A 16,625-nucleotide genomic window follows, 5' to 3' on the forward strand; every position below is an offset into this window, starting at 1 on the left:
GTCGACATTGATGGATACAGTACTGTGCAAATCTCTTGGGCACCCTAGCAATATATGTGCCTAAGACAGTACTGTAGGTTTAAGAAATGTGAACTTAAGGCTGAAAATGCTGGAACTACTTAGCAAGTCCAGAGACAGAAAAAGTTAACTTTTCAAGTTGTTGTCCTATCACCTAATGACTGAGCCACCTGTTATTAATTCTACCTTTATCTCTACAAATATTGCTTGACTTGTTGAGTATTTCCACCTCTTCTCAGTGTGTTGTATTCATTTTTGATTTTGCTGCATCCAATCTGTTGTGTCTATTGCAGGAGGTTCTTTGGCAATGATTATCACCCAAGATGAATACTTACATGAGGATGTTGTTAGACAGTTTGGTATTGATCTAGTAATGGGTTTGCACCATATCCATGAGTTGGGTATCGTGTTTGGTGATCTTAATCCTGCTAAGGTAAATGGACACTTTTGAATTATATATGAGTTAATTGCAGCTATAATTGGAAAATAAATATGATTTCTTTTGTTAATGACCTTATTTATGCTGGAGTTTTTTTCAATCCCTAATCAAATGGCCGGATTTTGTTTCCACAAAAGACTGATTGTTAACCTGACAGTCCACCTAGCTTTGGCTTGGATACCTTCCACATTTTGCCTTGAATCTCAGAGTTAATAGTAACATTTTCAATTGTCCTGTGACCCTCACTTTGGAATTCCCTCCTTTATTTATTCTATCAGTCACTTTATCTTTTTAAAGATGTTGATAAATTAACCAAAGCAAAAAGGTTTTGGGCATTCCTCTCAATATCTTCTTTGATGGGCATTATTTTTTCCCTCTTACTTGTACTTCTGAAATACAGTTTGATATTTTGTTATTTTCTGCACGGCGTGGGCCCTTCCAGCCCTTTGAGCTACACCACCCCAGCAAACCCTGACATACCTGATAAAACCAAACCTAATGGGACAATTTACAATGACCAATTAACCTACTTGGTACGTCTTTGGAGTGTGGGATGAAACAGAAGGATTTGAAGAAGACGCACGCATTCTATGGGGAGGACGTACAGAGATTCCTTACAGTATGGTGCCGAAATTCCGAAACTCTCAGAGCTATAATATTGATGCACTAACTGCTGTGCTACTGTCGTGACCTTGTTATATGCTAGATAAGTAAAAATTTTAAGATGGTGTTTCCCAGTCTTTTATAGCCCAACACCCCCCCCCACCCCCCAAAGCACCTTCATATTTGCCAATGTTCCTCTTAGGCACAATATACTTTTTGGCACCCCCATTGTGTAAGAACATGTCTACCGTATGCTACCATGTTAAAAATGATTCTGCTTTAAATTTTTATTTGCCTTTTAAACCTAGCTTACACAGTACTTGTGCGCTGTACAGCAGCTTCGCTATCAATGTGATCCTTGAGCTTGATGGTTTTTATCAGGAGTTGAAATATCTGGTTTAGGTTGTGACAGCAAAAGCCTTAAGTCCCCACACGTAATAATATCCAAGGGGTTTCTGTTTTTTTTGTGAATATACGGTTCACTGCACTAAAGCCTCTTTCAACAAGTCAGGAGGATGGAAAGACCAGGAAACTTTGTATGATACTGTAGTCACATACCACAAAAGTCGACATTCTTAAAGTCTATCCACGGCCTCCTCTACTGTAAAGATGAAGCCACACTCAGGTTGGAGGAACATCACCTTATATTCCGTCTGGGTAGCCTCCAACCTGATGGTATGAACATCGACTTCTCTAACTTCCGCTGATGCCCCGTCTCCCCCTCGTACCCCATCCGTTATTTATTTTTATACACACATTCTTTCTCTCACTCTCCTTTTTCTCCCTCTGTCCCTCTGAATATACCCCTTGCCCATCCTCTGGGTTCCCCCCCCCTTGTCTTTCTCCCCGGACCTCCTGTCCCATGATCCCTCTCATATCCCTTTTGCCAATCACCTGTCCAGCTCTTGGCTCTATCCCTCCCCCTCCTGTCTTCTCCTATCATTTTGGATCTCCCTCTCCCCCTCCCACTTTCAAATCTCTTACTAACTCTTCCTTCAGTTAGTCCTGACGAAGGGTCTCGGCCTGAAACGTCGACTGTACCTCTTCCTAGAGATGCTGCCTGGCCTGCTGCGTTCACCAGCAACTTTGATGTGCGTTGCTTGAATTTCCAGCATCTGCAGTATTCCTGTTGTTTGATTCTTAAAGCAACTTTGCTTTTTCATTGTTCTGAAATTCGATAATTTTTTCTTGCAAGCTCTCTTCCTGTTCTTCCACCTTGCAAAGAAATGGGTTAATTACCCAGTTTGGAACTTCCAGATCGTTTAAATACTTGAATCGATTCTGAAGATCCTTCTTCAGTTGCTGCAGGTGGAAGCAATACTCCTGCAAATCACTGTCTGTGAAAGAGAGTGCCAAACTTTCCATGCAGGGAAACTGTAAGAACATTCTTCTCCCAATGTCTTGCTTACCTATATTTCCAATTTTCCAATAAAAGTGGACACTGCACTTTTTGCCTGGATTAAATTAAAATTCTCACCCTGCTGTTTCATATTTAGAATGTTTGTTTTGTCATACAGATCAACTAAGTATGCCACATCTCCATGTAGAAGTTCAATCTCGTTTCCCAAGCTCCTGTCGACTCTGAGCAAAAATTCAACCACAGTTTCCAAAAGACCAAAGAAACGTTTTCAGCAGCAGTCTTTTGACAGACAATATACTTCGGTGTGAAGAAGCAATCGTTCAAACTCTTCATAGTTATCTTGGCATAACTGGTGAAATATCCTGCTATTGAATGGATGAGCTTTAATTTTGTTGATAGCGGATAATACAAGAGTCATGCTTAAAAAAAGTCGCTAGCTGAGGATTTTAGCTGTGAGATTGTGATGATGAATTGCACAACGGATTACAAACAAACTTGGAATTTCTTTTTCATAAGTGTCACGAAATCAGCATGGTGACCTGTCATATATGGTGTTCCATCTGCTGCACAAGAAATTATGTTCCAAATCAGAACACTTTTATCCTCAGTATACTTTTTGAGCTTGTTGTGGATTGGTTGTCCATTGATATTTGATTTTAAATTTTTACAAAAGAGGATCTCTTCATAAACTTTTCCATTTTTGATAAACCGTGTATATGCCAGCAGCAATGCCTTGTTGTCTCACACAGTTGACTCATCCATTTGTATACCAAATTCTATTTTTTTTTTGTAGCTCTGAGCGTAGTTAATACTCAATGTCTTCATCATTTTGTCATACGACGATCTACAGAGTTATTACTCAGAGGAATTGATATTAAAATCCTGGTATCCATTTTGAGCACAGTGGTGAGCACTTCTGATAGAACAGGCATTATTAATCTTTTACCAGTTGTATACTTTGTTAGCATTTTGGAAATGTTCTAAGAAGCAATGAGACCACTATCAAGGTCATTTTTGGCTTTTTTGGCAAATGACTTGAGCGTACCACGCTTTTCAAATGCTTCTTTCATCTTCTGGAATTGGATAATACCATAAGTAGCATTTTTAGGGTGTTTTTTTACAGAAGTGTTCCAACAAACTTGATGGTTTTATGGCTTCATTAGATAGCACAGTATTACAAATAAGATGCATGCGGCGTTGTTGATCTAACAGGATCGGAATAAAACCGCTTCAGACACATAGAGGGTGCTTCGTTATTCATTAATGGGGTTAAATTAAAATAAAAAATTAACACAAACTGGGAATGCCTGTCGGATGTTGACAACAGAAGCGAGTTGACACGGATAGAGTGATGGTAGCTGCACACAGAGGAAAGGTGAGGCGAAGATGAAGAAGATCACAATAGCGAAAATTATGTTGACAAGGATTCAGATTGGAAGCTGAATGTTAGTTAGGACAGAGCTGGTGTTCGGCAAGCTACGTTTATACTGTTCTAGTCAGCGTGATTAACCAATCATCTAAGATCTCATAATCCCCAAAGATGGTTCTTGACCGTACATATGAAGCCAAGGTCGCCTTGAACACCTCAAGAGGAATCCTTGGGGTTGGCAGGTTCACCAGGTTCAAATTGCACCATTTGGTTCCGGCCAGCACTGTATCAGTGCGCAACCTGTTTTCATAGATCTGTAGAGAAAGTTAAGAGGGCGTACTTAACTTACCAACTGTTAAATTGCATGAACTCATTCCGTGCCGCAAGTCAAGGAGAACCGTTGGGCACCCTGGTTGCTAATTTATGCACCCCCAATAACGTCTGTTTGGTTGGTAAGGTTGGATGAGATTGCTGAGTTTCAGATGCGTTGTGCTAACGAGTGCTCACTGCCTGCAGACCTGTGGCCCTTCCTGTGTTCCAGTGCTTCATCCTTTTATTTTGGAAGTGCTTGCTCTACTAACGTTCGGTCAGGTCTCATGCCTCAAGTTAGGGTGCCGCTTACCACCCGCTCCCCCAAGAATATTGAACTCCTCCCCTGATGACTTCTATTCCCTCTAACGCCCTCTTAGGACATGTAACTGGCCCCTTTGGGAACTATTGCTCTAAGAGGATATAAAATACTGGTTTGTCTGATTCATGGCTATAAAAATCATTATGTAGCACAAAAGTTTTTATGGACATTTTACAAAAACATTTTACACCTACTACATTATTATGTTCTTGAAATTTCTTATACTCTTCTGTAGATATTGGTCGATGGACCAGGCACTCTGAAGTACAGTAACTTCAGTCTTGCTAAGGCAGAAGGAGAGAATCTAGAGGAATTCTTTGCACTGATTGGCACAGATGATGATGTAAGTGAAACTAATGAAGAGGCACAGAAAAAATCCAAAAGTCGAACTCAAGGTAACAATTTGTTTTAAAAAAAAAACCTCCTGTCTTAATAAGTTTCATAGGTGATGGGAAAACTTGAGATTCCCTGTTAAACTTGGGACATAAGAGATGCGGTTGTCCAATCATAGCTAACCGTGAAATACAGTAAATAGTGGAATGCTCAGCAGGCTAGACAACAACTGTGGGGGGGACCAAAGTGTTACTTTCAGGTTACTGCCCTTTGTTTATCATGCTCTTTGCATGATGTTATCCTTTTGTTTATTGGCCATACATACAGTTCTTGTTGTACCTTTTGAATACAGACACTGTGTTATGGCTGTTCTAATCACTGAAAATTGCCCTTATAGGATTCAGAAATCACTACCCAAAGCTTGAGATGTTGAATAGGTTCACTCTCATGGAATTTACTTGGGGATAAAATAGTCTCCACAGTTTCCTTTTCAACCCACATTTCTTGGAGCATGCAGATATAATGTAACTTTGTTTTCTGGAGAATTGTGAAATAGACTGTTTTCTGAAAATGTGATTCCACTGTAATGCAGGGATTATCTGTAAAGGAACTCCAAGGGATATTGTATAACCTCTGCAGTCATTCTATTTGAGTCTGAGTATTTCAAAACAGAGAGTGCCTATCCTTTAAGTTTAAGTATTTGCCGAACTGAGTTATTGTGAAAGCAGACTTCAGCAGGAATTGTGGTTTACTTGAAATGTGGCAAGAAATTTGGACACCATTGAAACTGAACTTAATCTCACTGTGCATTTGCTCCTTGTGGAGTATTTGTTATGTAGGTTATCTGAGCCTAGTGACTTTCATAGTATCCCACAAAACTACTTCTTGTTATAGTTAAATAAGCATTCTAAAGAATTGTACTTACTAAATTCCATTTCTAACAATAAGTTAAATAAAAGAGTTAATTTCTCTTAAATGCAGCATTCAGGTTGTTGAAATTGCAGCCGTTATAAAATTTGGAACTCAAAATTTAGATTGATGATTTGTTGCGATTTACAACAAATCTTCTATATTCAGGGCAAAAGATGGATGTAATAAGAAGACCAAATTTCTTGCCAACTAAAATCTGCCCTTTACAGTTTAACATGACCAAATTTATTAATAATAATCTTCAGGTGGCCTAGCAAATCTTCTATATTTTATGTTACTCATGTTACCATCCAAACACACTTTCTTTAACATAGAACATAGAATAGTACAGCACAGTACAGGCCCTTCGGACCACAATGTTGTGCCGACCCTCAAACCCTACCTCCCATATAAGCCCCCACCTTAAATTCCTCCATATAATTGTCCAGTAGTCTCTTAAACTTCACTAGTGTATCTGCCTCCACCACTGATTCAGGCAGTGTATTCCACACACCAACCACTCTCTGAGTAAAAAACCTTCCTCTAGTAACCCCCTTGAACTTCCCACCCCTTACCTTAAAGCCATGTCCTCTTGTATTGAGCAGTGGTCCCCTAGAGAAGAGGCGCTGGCTATCCACTCTATTCCTCTTATTATCTTGTACACCTCTATCATGTCTCCTCTCATCCTCCTTCTCTCTGAAGAGTAAAGCCCTAGCTCCCTTAATCTCTGATCATAATGCATACTCTCTAAACCAGGCAGCATCCTGGTAAATATCCTCTGTACCCTTTCCAATGCTTCCACATCCTTCCTATAGTGAGGTGACCAGAACTGGACACAGTACTCCAAGTGTGGCCTAACCAGAGTTTTATAGAGCTGCATCATTACATCGTGATTCTTAAACTCTATTCCTCGGCTTATGAAAGCTAACACCCCATAAGCTTTCTTAACTACCCTATCCAACTGTGAGGCAACTTTCAGGGATCTGTGGACATGTACCCCCAGATCCCTCTGCTCCTCCACACTACCAAGTATCCTGCCATTTACTTTGTACTCTGCCTTGGAATTTGTGCTTCCAAAGTGTACCACCTCACACTTCTCCGGGTTGAACTCCATCTGCCACTTCTCAGCCCACTTCTGCATCCTATCAATGTCTCTCTGCAATCTTTGACAATCCTCTATGCTATCTACAACACCACCAATCTTTGTGTCGTCTGCAAACTTGCCAATCCACCCTTCTACCCCCACATCCAGGTCATTAATAAAAATCACGAAAATTAGAGGTCCCAGAACAGATCCTTGTGGGACACCACTAGTAACAATCCTCCAATCTGAAAGTACTCCCTCCACCACGACCCTCTGCCTTCTACAGGCAAGCCAATTTTGAATCCACCTGGCCAAACCTCCCTGGATCCCATGCCTTCTGACTTTCTGAATAAGTCTACCGTGTGGAATCTTGTCAAATGCCTTACTAAAATCCATATAGATCACATCCACTGCACTTCCCTCATCTATATGCCTGGTCACCTCCTCAAAGAACTCTATCTAACTTTACAAGTAACACAGCAGTGTAAAAGAATCATATGTATCTGGAGAGCTTAAAGGGAGTGGGAAGTATGCATTCAATCTGGATCCCAGTTCTGGTCACAAACTTACCTACACTCCTGATGCATGAGCTCTGGGACCAAACCCTGGATCTTGCTGCACCCCACATTCATGGCTAGGAGTACACCCCATTTGCACTCTGGAATGTGAGTGCGGCTCAATGCTTGCTCAGATGCCAGGCTGATTAGTGAGTCAGTCAATAATACATATGACACTAGTACATAAAGTACATTTTGCATTGCAAAATAAAACGGCAGGTGTTGTAACTAGTATTTATCTGAAGCATAAGGTCCAGGCATTGCAACTGAGTTATTGTTAATCTCTTACTAGCTCTTCTTTCAGTTAGTCCTGACGAAGGGTCTCGGCCCAAAACGTCAACTGTACCTCTTCCTAGAGATGCTGCCTGGCCTGCTGCGTTCACCAGCAATTTTTATGAGTGTTGCTTGAAATTCCAGCATCTGCAGATTTCTTTGTGTTTGTATTGTTTGATCCTGTAGCCTTTGCTATTATCCATGTAGGTGCTCATGAATCATAAATATCAGGATTATATTCTTGGAGCATTTTAAGTTTTTTTCATAACTCATGTGAGCTGCGTTTCCATGGTCTCATTCACAACCATGTCCAATCCCAACTTGAACATTTTCAGCATTGTTTCCTCTTCTTCAGAATCAGATTTGAGCAATTATATTGCCAAGGTTCTGGATGTAAGACTTTCCTTGTTTCTATTTTAGAGGCGTGGATATATATTTTTTGTGTTGTGGATGACGTGTAACATTGGCATTATACATTTAGTTCAGACAGGGCAGCGCAGTAGCTTGGTGTTTATCACAATGCTTTACAGTGCCAGTGACCCAGGTTCAATTCCTGATGCTGCCTGTAAGGAGTTTGTATGTTCTCCCTGTGACTGTGTGGATTTCCTCTGGGTGCTCTGGTTCCCTCCCACAGTCCAAAGACGTACCTTTTGGTAGGTTAATTGGTCATTGTAAATTCTCCCGTGATTAGGCTGGGATTAAATTGGGGGATTGCTGGGCAGTGCAGCTCGAAGGGCTGGAAGAGCCTGTTCCACACAGTATCTCAGTCGATCAATCAGTAAGACTAGCGTGGGAAATGTCATCATGGAATTGTTCAACACAGAAATGGGCCTTTTTGATCTACCTCATCCATGCTGAATTTTATGCCTATCTACATTATTTCCATATGCTTATATCCTTCTATGCCTTTCCTACCCTAGAATCTGTCCAAATACCTTTTAAGCATTATAATGTATATGCTCCCAGCACCACCTCAGGCACTTCATATTTTCAGTGCATTTTGTTTGAAAAATATACTCTTTGGATCTTCTTTAAACTTCTCACATCTCACCTTAAACCCGTGTCCTCTGTTGTAGACTCCTTTGCCGTAGGGAAGTGATTCTTTCTATTCTCCAAATGTCCCTCATAATTTTGTAAACTTCTATAAGCTCATTCCTTAGTCTCCTATGATCCAGTGAGAATAAGCTCTGTATTCTATTCCATGCAGCATCGTGGCGAGTCTCCTCTGCACTCTGTTTATTGCTATCACACCCTTCCTACTGTGGGGCAATGAGAACAGTATATAATACTGCAATATTTTGACCAGATGCATGATGATGTCCCAACTCTTACAGTCAATACCTTGACCTATGAAGGTCATTTGTGAAGTACTTTGCGCTTCAAAATAATAAAATTGCATGGCATATTCTCTAAGATGATCACCTAAAAAGATTGAGAGGTCTATAGGGTGGAGAGGGACAACTTGAACAGCTAGTTAAGCAATGAATCATTTCCAGAATAAACTAAAGATTAAAGTGATACTGAAGATGACTTTGCAAAGTATCCAATCAAGTTGCAGAGAATGATGTGTTCAAGTGGAGGTTCATGGGGTGATAGGTGAGGACAAGAGGAACTCTTTCACTGTTAAGGTGGGGGTGGATGTCTGACAAATGAAAGATATGTGAGTAAGGGCAGCATCAATGGTGGAGAAGGGAAATCGCATTCTTTAGTTTCAAGAAATTGAGTGCTATTCATGGTATTTTGACATGTCATTTGAATTATCTGTCCTAATAGGGTCTACACTGTATATGGCTCCTGAAGTTGTGAAGGGTGAAGATTGCTCTCCAATCAGTGATTTATGGTCTCTAGGCTGTGTACTTTATGAAATGTTTACAGGTTTGTTTTGATACATGTTCACTTCTATTCTCTCAGGCAGATTCATACAGGGTTTATATTGTCTTGTTTATTGGTGCCAATTCATAAAACCATTTTGATCTTTGTTTGCAAGTTTTGAAGTTCTGAGGTGGGAGACTGCTGACTTGTATTGTTGTAATTAAAGATGCTTAAAATACAAAACGTCAAATACAATTGGTGAATGGAAAGTTAAAATCTTGTGTGCATGTGATTGGTTTGTTACAACAGAAGGATAACACAAATAATGCATTACATAATTCTGTTTTTGCATTTCATATTTATGTAATGTTCATACAGCTAAATAAAATAAAATTCAATGACTATTGACACTAATCTATGATTAACAATTCCATCCATGGAAAATTGGAGAAATGCCCCAGCTTACAATAAAGCTGAATCTTTGGGACTGGGGGACATTGGGCATTTTACCTCAGCACTTACTGTGCAACTTGTTTTATCTTATTCATCATGGAATAATTGATGCTACTCTGAGGTAAATTGGGAAGGCACAGCCTCCGAATAGAAGGATATCGCTTTAAAACAGAGATAAGAAGGAATTTCTTTTGCTAGAGGGTGGTGAATCTATTGAATTCGTTGCCACAGACGGGTGAAGAGGCCAAGTCATTGCGTATGTTTAAGGTGGAGGCTGGCAGGTTCTTGATTAGTAAGGGCGTCAAAGGTTACAGGGAGAAGATGGGAGAACAGGTTGAGAGAGATAATAGGTCAGCTATAATGGAATGGTGGAACGGACTTGAATGGCTGAATGGTCTGATTCTGTTCCTAAGACTTGTGGTTTTATGGGAAAAATTTAATGATCCACCGTTATCATATTTGATTTTTTGAGCATAGAAATAAAAAAAAAACTGCTGATGGATAGATATAAACAGCCCTAAACTATGTTTTTGTGTAATTCTGCAACGTAATTAAATTATTCTATAATTTGTAGAGATTGAGAAATCAAATGAATGAAAGATGTTTTTTGGATTGATGCAGGGAAATTGTGATCATATAGAGACATGTTGTTGATGGCATTCAACTTTGTTCATTGTCTTTTAAATCAACAGGAAAACCACCATTTTTCTCAGAAAACTTGTCGGCGTTGGTGGAGATGATTTTGCATGAAGATCCACCACCACTCAGACCTCAAGGTTCAGTAAATCTTCAAATATTTTGTGAATTGTTTAAGCCAATGCTTGGTAACTGTCCTGCGCTGCCTCATTTGAGCAGTTGCCTCACATTGTCAGAGCCCTATTTCAGTACTATGTTTGGTTCTGCCTGTGTGGTCTGGTTTGCACGTTCTCTCTGTGACTATGTGGGTTTCCGCCAGGTGCTCTAGTTTCTTCTGATTTCCCCAAGATTTTTGGGTTAGTAGGTAGGTTAGGTGGCCCCTTTGAATTACCTCTCGTGTCTAAGTGATAGGATCTGAAGATGAGAATGTGGTGTATATATAAATATAGGAATAATGTGTAATAAGTGAAAATAAGTGGTGACGATTGGCATGGATTCAGCCTTCTGCTTCCATGTTGTAGCTCTCTGACTCCATAATTACTGGCAAAATGCTCGTTTGTGATTTTTGTATCTCTTGACTTAACTACATCCATACTTCAGTGACTTCAAAGGTTCAAAGGTCCAATTTAATATCAGAGAAATGTATACAGTATACATCCTGGAACGCTTTTGCTTCACAACCATCCACGAAAACAGAGGAGTGCCCCAAAGTTAAATGTTAAAACCCCAAAGTCCCCCCCAGCTCCCCTCCCTCCTGCATGTAAACGGCAGCAAGCAACAATCCCCCCTCCCCCCACTGGCATAAAAAAAGCATCGGTACCCGCCGCTGAGCACTCAAACATGAGCAAAGGCACAGATTTGCAGTTACTCCAAAGACTTCGCATTTCACCCGGTATACGACATACCACAGGCTCGCTCTCTCCCTAATGAGGGAGAAAGAGGTGTCACCGTTTTCCCAGTGAGCGGGGAGACATCATAAACAACTTGTGGTTTACGTTGTTAAAAGTGTGTTACGTCTCTTTTTCCGAGCTCTGTGCCTGAAGATCTCAAAAGATCTCAGGTCTCTGGGCACACGGCTGTAGATATTTTGACACCCCCGAAGACACACAGGTCTGCCGTGTCACGGACCCTCGATCTGCCTGTCTCCAAAGCCCCTAGATCCCAGGCTTCCAAATCCGAGCGGGACTCTTAGGCTGAGCCCTTGGCGTGCTGAACAGCGGCCAGTTGTGAAACCCCGAGAGTGGGTCCCATTCCTGCAAAGAACTGATGTCAGCATATAGCTCCAGGTCAGGGTCTTCAAAAGAACCCTGAAAGGGAAAAATAAAGATATTAAAGATGGACATAGAGCTATTTCTGAAGATGCAAGCAAAGGAGTTGCCATTTAGTGCCATCGTTACTCCGCTCCACCTCCAGAAGTTCCTTCTCCATTCATCTCTTCCCACTGATTTACCTCCCTGCACTTATCCCTGCAAGCAGGACAAGCTAGACCTGCCCCCACACCTCCTCTCTCACCACCATTCAGGGCCATAAATAGTTCTTCCTGGTGAGGCGGCACTTCACCTGTGAGTCTGTTGGACTTTTTCACTGCAGCATGTGTTTCCATTATGGCCTCTAATACAACACCAAGACACAATGTAGATCGGGAAGGGGGCAATTTGTTAAGCACCTTCTCTCTATCCATAACAGAAGACAGGTTTTCACAGTGGCCATCCATTTTAATTCTACATTCTATTCCCATTTTGATATGTTGGCCTATGGCCTCCACTGCCACAATGAGGCCACTCTCAGGTTGGAGGAGTAACACCTCGTATTCTGTCGAGGTAGCCTTCAACCTGATTGCATGAACGTTGATCTCTCAAAATTTCCGGTAATTTCTCTTCCCTCCCTCCCCTTCTCTCTTTTTCCATCTCCCACTCTGACTCCCCTCTCACTCCTTCTCTTCTCACCTCCCTCTCGTGCCTCTCCTTTTTCTCCCATGGTCCACTCTCCTCTCCTATCAGATCCCTCCCTCTTCAGCCCTTTACCACTTCCACCTATCAGCTTCTCACTTCATCCACCTTCCTCTTAACTGTCCACCTTCTCCTTCACAACTTTTTGAGGAGGTGAGCAAGATGATTGAGGATAAGGAAAGAGATACTGTCTATATCGACTTCTGTAAGGCTTTCGACAAGGTACCTCAAGGTAGGTTGATTGGGATGATTAAGATGCCTGGGATCTACTGTGACTTGGTAGTCTGGATTCGAAATTTGCTTGCTTACAAAAGACAGATGGTAGTGATGGTAGGCTGTTATTCTTTTGAATTGAGTTGACTTTATTTCTTGCATCCTTCATGTACATGTGTAAAAATCTTTACATTACGTCTCAGTCTAAATGTGCAATGTGCAATTTATAGTAATTTGTAGTAAATATGATGTACAACAGGACAGTCAGTATAGTGTAGAAATACCATTGTATCAGCGGGAATTAATCAGTCTGATGGCCTGGTGGAAGAAGCTGTCTGGGTGTCTGTTGGTCCTGGCTTTCATGTTGCGGTACCGTTTCCTGGATGGTAGCAGCCGGAACAGTTGATGATTGGGGTGACTCGGGCCCCCAATGATCCTTTGAGCCCTTTTACACACCTGTCTTTGTGAATGTCCTGAATAGTGGGAAGTTTACATCTACAGATGTGCTGGGCTGTCCACACCACTCTCTGCAGAGTCTTGCGATTGAGGGAGGTACAGTTCCCATACCAGGCAGTGATGTAGCCAGTCAGGATGCTCTCAATTGTGCCCCTGTAGAAAGTTCTTTGGATGTGGACGCCCATACTAAACTTCCTCAACTGTCTGAGGTAAAGGAGGTGGTGTTGTGCTCTTTTCACAACACAGCCAGTATGTAGAGACCACGTGAGATCCTCAGTGATGTGTATGCTGAGGAGCTTAAAGCTGTTCACCCTCTCAACCCCAGATCCATTGATGTCAATAGGGGTTAGCTTATTTCCATTCCTTCTGTGATTCACAACCAGCTCCTTTCTTCTTGTGACACTGAGGGAGAGGTTGTTTTCTTGACACCACTGTGTCAGGGTGATGACTTCTTCTCTGTAGGCTGCCTCATTATTATTTGAGATAAAGCCAATCAATGTGTCATCAGCACATTTAATTAGCAGTTTGGAGCTGTGGGTGGTGACACAGTCATGGGTATATAGAAAGTAAAGGAGGGGGCTTAGGATACAGCCCTGAGGAGCACCTTTGTTGAGGGTCAGAGAGGAAGAGGTGAGGGTGCCCACTCTTACCACCTGCTTGCAATCTGATGGGAAGTCCAGGATCCAGATGCTCAAGGCAGCATTAAGGCTGAGCTCTCTGAGCTTCTTGTCAAGCCTGGAAGGAATTATGGTGTTGTATGCTGAACTGTAGTCCAAGAACAGCATTCACACATGAGCATCCTTCTCCAGATGTGTAAGGACGGTGTGTAGAACTGTGGCTATTGCATCATCTGTCGATCGGTTGTGTCAGTAGACGAGTTAGATTATGAGAACACTCAGTCCTCTTTTATTGTCATTTAGAAATGCATACATGCATTAAGAAATGATACAATGTTACAATGGCGGGAGGAGAAGATGGCAGCGCACTGCGTGTGCGCAGCTCTCCGGTGAAAAATGATGTTGTATCTGTTAAATAGGTGCCGTGGGCAATTCTGATTTGATGGAGAATGGACGTGAAAGCACAGAGGAACATCTGGAGAAATTTCTGAAACGCTCGTTCGCTGCTGTTGTTACTGCGTGGTCGGGAATCATTCGGAGGGTAGGCCTCAAAGTCCCCGGCCTTGCCTGCTTTTGGCAGCCGAGAAAGAGGTCGAATCGCTCGGACAGAGATGGTGTTCAGTACTCGGTGTTGGACAGCTGATCAGACCTCGAAGTTTTCGGATGACTCAGAGTCGGATTGTGGTCGGCATGGCAGGGAGAGTTCTTCCTTCTCCCGTCTGCGTGAGATGTGGGACATTTGAGAAACTTTGAATGTTACTGAGCTCACGGACTTCTTCATCAAGTTATGGTATTGTGCACTGTTGTAACTATATGTTATAATTATGTGGTTTTGTCAGTTTTTTTTAGTCTTGGTTTGTCCTGTGTTTTTGTGATATCACACTGGAGGAAATAATGTATCATTTCTTAATGCATGCATTACTAAATGACAATAATTACGTGTCTTCATAATCTAATGTTTATCCAGAGTGATATCACAGAAAACAGGACAAACCAAAGACTAACACTGACAGAACCACATAATTATAGCGTATAGTTACAGCAGTGCAAAACAAGACTATAATTTGATGAAGAACAAACAATGGGCATGATAAAAAAAAGTCTCAAAGTCCCCGAGTCGATCAATTCCCGGGTCCCCGATAGCAGGCGGCAAAAGGGAGAAACTCCCTGCTATAAACCTCCAGGTACCATCAACTTGCTGATACCTTGGAAGCAGCCGACTGCAGCCATCCGAGCGCCATCCTCTGCCGAGCGCCTTTGACTTTGCCCCGGCCGCTGAAACAAGCAAAGCCAAGGATTCGGGGCCTTCTGCTCTGGAGATTCTGGTTACCACACAGTAGCAACGGCAGCGAAGTGGGCATTTCAGAAGTTTCTCCAGATGTTCCTCCGTACTCTCATGTCTGTCTCCATCAAATCAGAATTGTGCACGGTCCCCTCCTTGACAGATTACAGATATCATTCACTGGAGAGGCTGCGCGCGCTGTGTCGCACTGCCATCTTCTCCTCCCTCCCTCACGGTGTTGAATTGTAGGTGGTCCAGTGTGGGTGGCAGCACGCTGCAGGTGTCGTCCATGATCAGCCTCTCAAAGCATTTGCTTATTATTGAGGTGATTGTGACACGACGCCAGTCACACATGTTACCTTGGTCCTTTTAGGCACAAGAACAATGCTGGATGTTTTGAAGCAGGAGGGCACTCTACACTGGGAGAGTTAGAGATTAAAAATGACTGTAAACACACCTGCCAGTTATGCCATGCACATCCTGAGTACTCCCCCTGGGATGCGTCCCTGGCTGGAGATCTGTGATCATTGGTATTTTGCAGTGGTCTGTGCTGAGACGTCTGTATTGATTTGTATAAATTACTTGGATGAAAAAGTAGAGATACGAGAAATTCTGCAGGTGCTAGAAATCTTGACCAACACACACAAAATGTTCAAGCAGCAGGAACTTTGCAGGTCAGGCAGCATCCATGGGGGGACAAAAGCAGTTGATGTTTTGGGCTGAGATTCTTCATCAGGTCTGGTAAGAAAGGAGGCAGAAGGCAGAATAAGATGGTGGAGGGAGTGGGAGGAGTACAAGTTCGCAGGTGATAGTTGACTGAATGAGGGGAAAGTAAGTAGGTGGGCATCTTTTCACATCTCCTCTTAACTACCCCTTAAACAGGACCCTGTTAAGAAGCACCAGGACATTATGCCCTGCACCATCACCATCCTCACGGCCTTTGGAGATCTCTCTACTGCCGCCAACCTCCTAGTTCTCATACTCTGCACAGCTTGCTTCTGACTCCCACCTAAGATCCCAAAGCTAGCTGTCCTGGTAGACCCGTAGTTTCTTCCTGTTCTTGTCCCACTGAACTCTTGCCCACATACTTTGACTCCATTTTGTAGCTCTTCGTTCAGTCCTTTCCCAGCTGCATCTCTGGCATGTCATCTGCACTCCATAATTCAACAACTTTTAGTTCCCTGGCCCTGACTGTCTTATTTTCACTGTGGACGTCCAGTTCTGTACACTTTAATCCCCTTCAGGAAGGCCTTTTGGACAACAGACCTAACCAGTTCCTTTCCATCATCACCCTCCTCTGTCTGGCGGAACTGGTACTTACCCTCAACAATTTCTCTTCAGGCTCTTTCCACTTTCACCAGACCAAAGGTGCAATCATGGGCGCTCGGTGTTCTCCTCTATGCCTGTCTTTTTGTCAGCTACATGGAACAGTGCATGTTCCAAGCTTACAATTGCAATGCTGCCCAGCTCCTCTTCTGCTACATTGAAACTGCATTGGTGCTTCTTGCACCATGCAGAGCTCGTAAATTTCATTAACTTTGCCTCGAACTTCCACCCTGCCCTCAAATTTACCAGCTCTGACATCACCTGCCCTCATGGTTTGTCTATTACCTCCTTCCTTTTCAGGGACC

General features: G+C 42.3%; 1 protein-coding gene across 6 annotated transcripts in view; it reads left to right on the plus strand.

The window, feature by feature from the left end:
* The window catches only part of ulk4 (unc-51 like kinase 4), a 755,583-nt gene that overhangs the window by 19,415 nt on the left and 719,543 nt on the right, over nt 1-16,625 (plus strand). For all 6 annotated transcript variants that reach the window (XM_063070087.1, XM_063070088.1, XM_063070093.1 and 3 more), the window contains exons 4-7: nt 312-451; nt 4,656-4,815; nt 9,350-9,451; nt 10,534-10,617. In XM_063070087.1, the coding sequence (XP_062926157.1) occupies nt 312-451; nt 4,656-4,815; nt 9,350-9,451; nt 10,534-10,617 (486 nt within the window). The remainder of the gene's footprint in view (nt 1-311; nt 452-4,655; nt 4,816-9,349; nt 9,452-10,533; nt 10,618-16,625) is intronic.

Source organism: Mobula hypostoma, chromosome 17 (assembly GCF_963921235.1).
Source record: "Mobula hypostoma chromosome 17, sMobHyp1.1, whole genome shotgun sequence".
In the NCBI taxonomy this organism is placed as follows: domain Eukaryota; kingdom Metazoa; phylum Chordata; class Chondrichthyes; order Myliobatiformes; family Myliobatidae; genus Mobula; species Mobula hypostoma.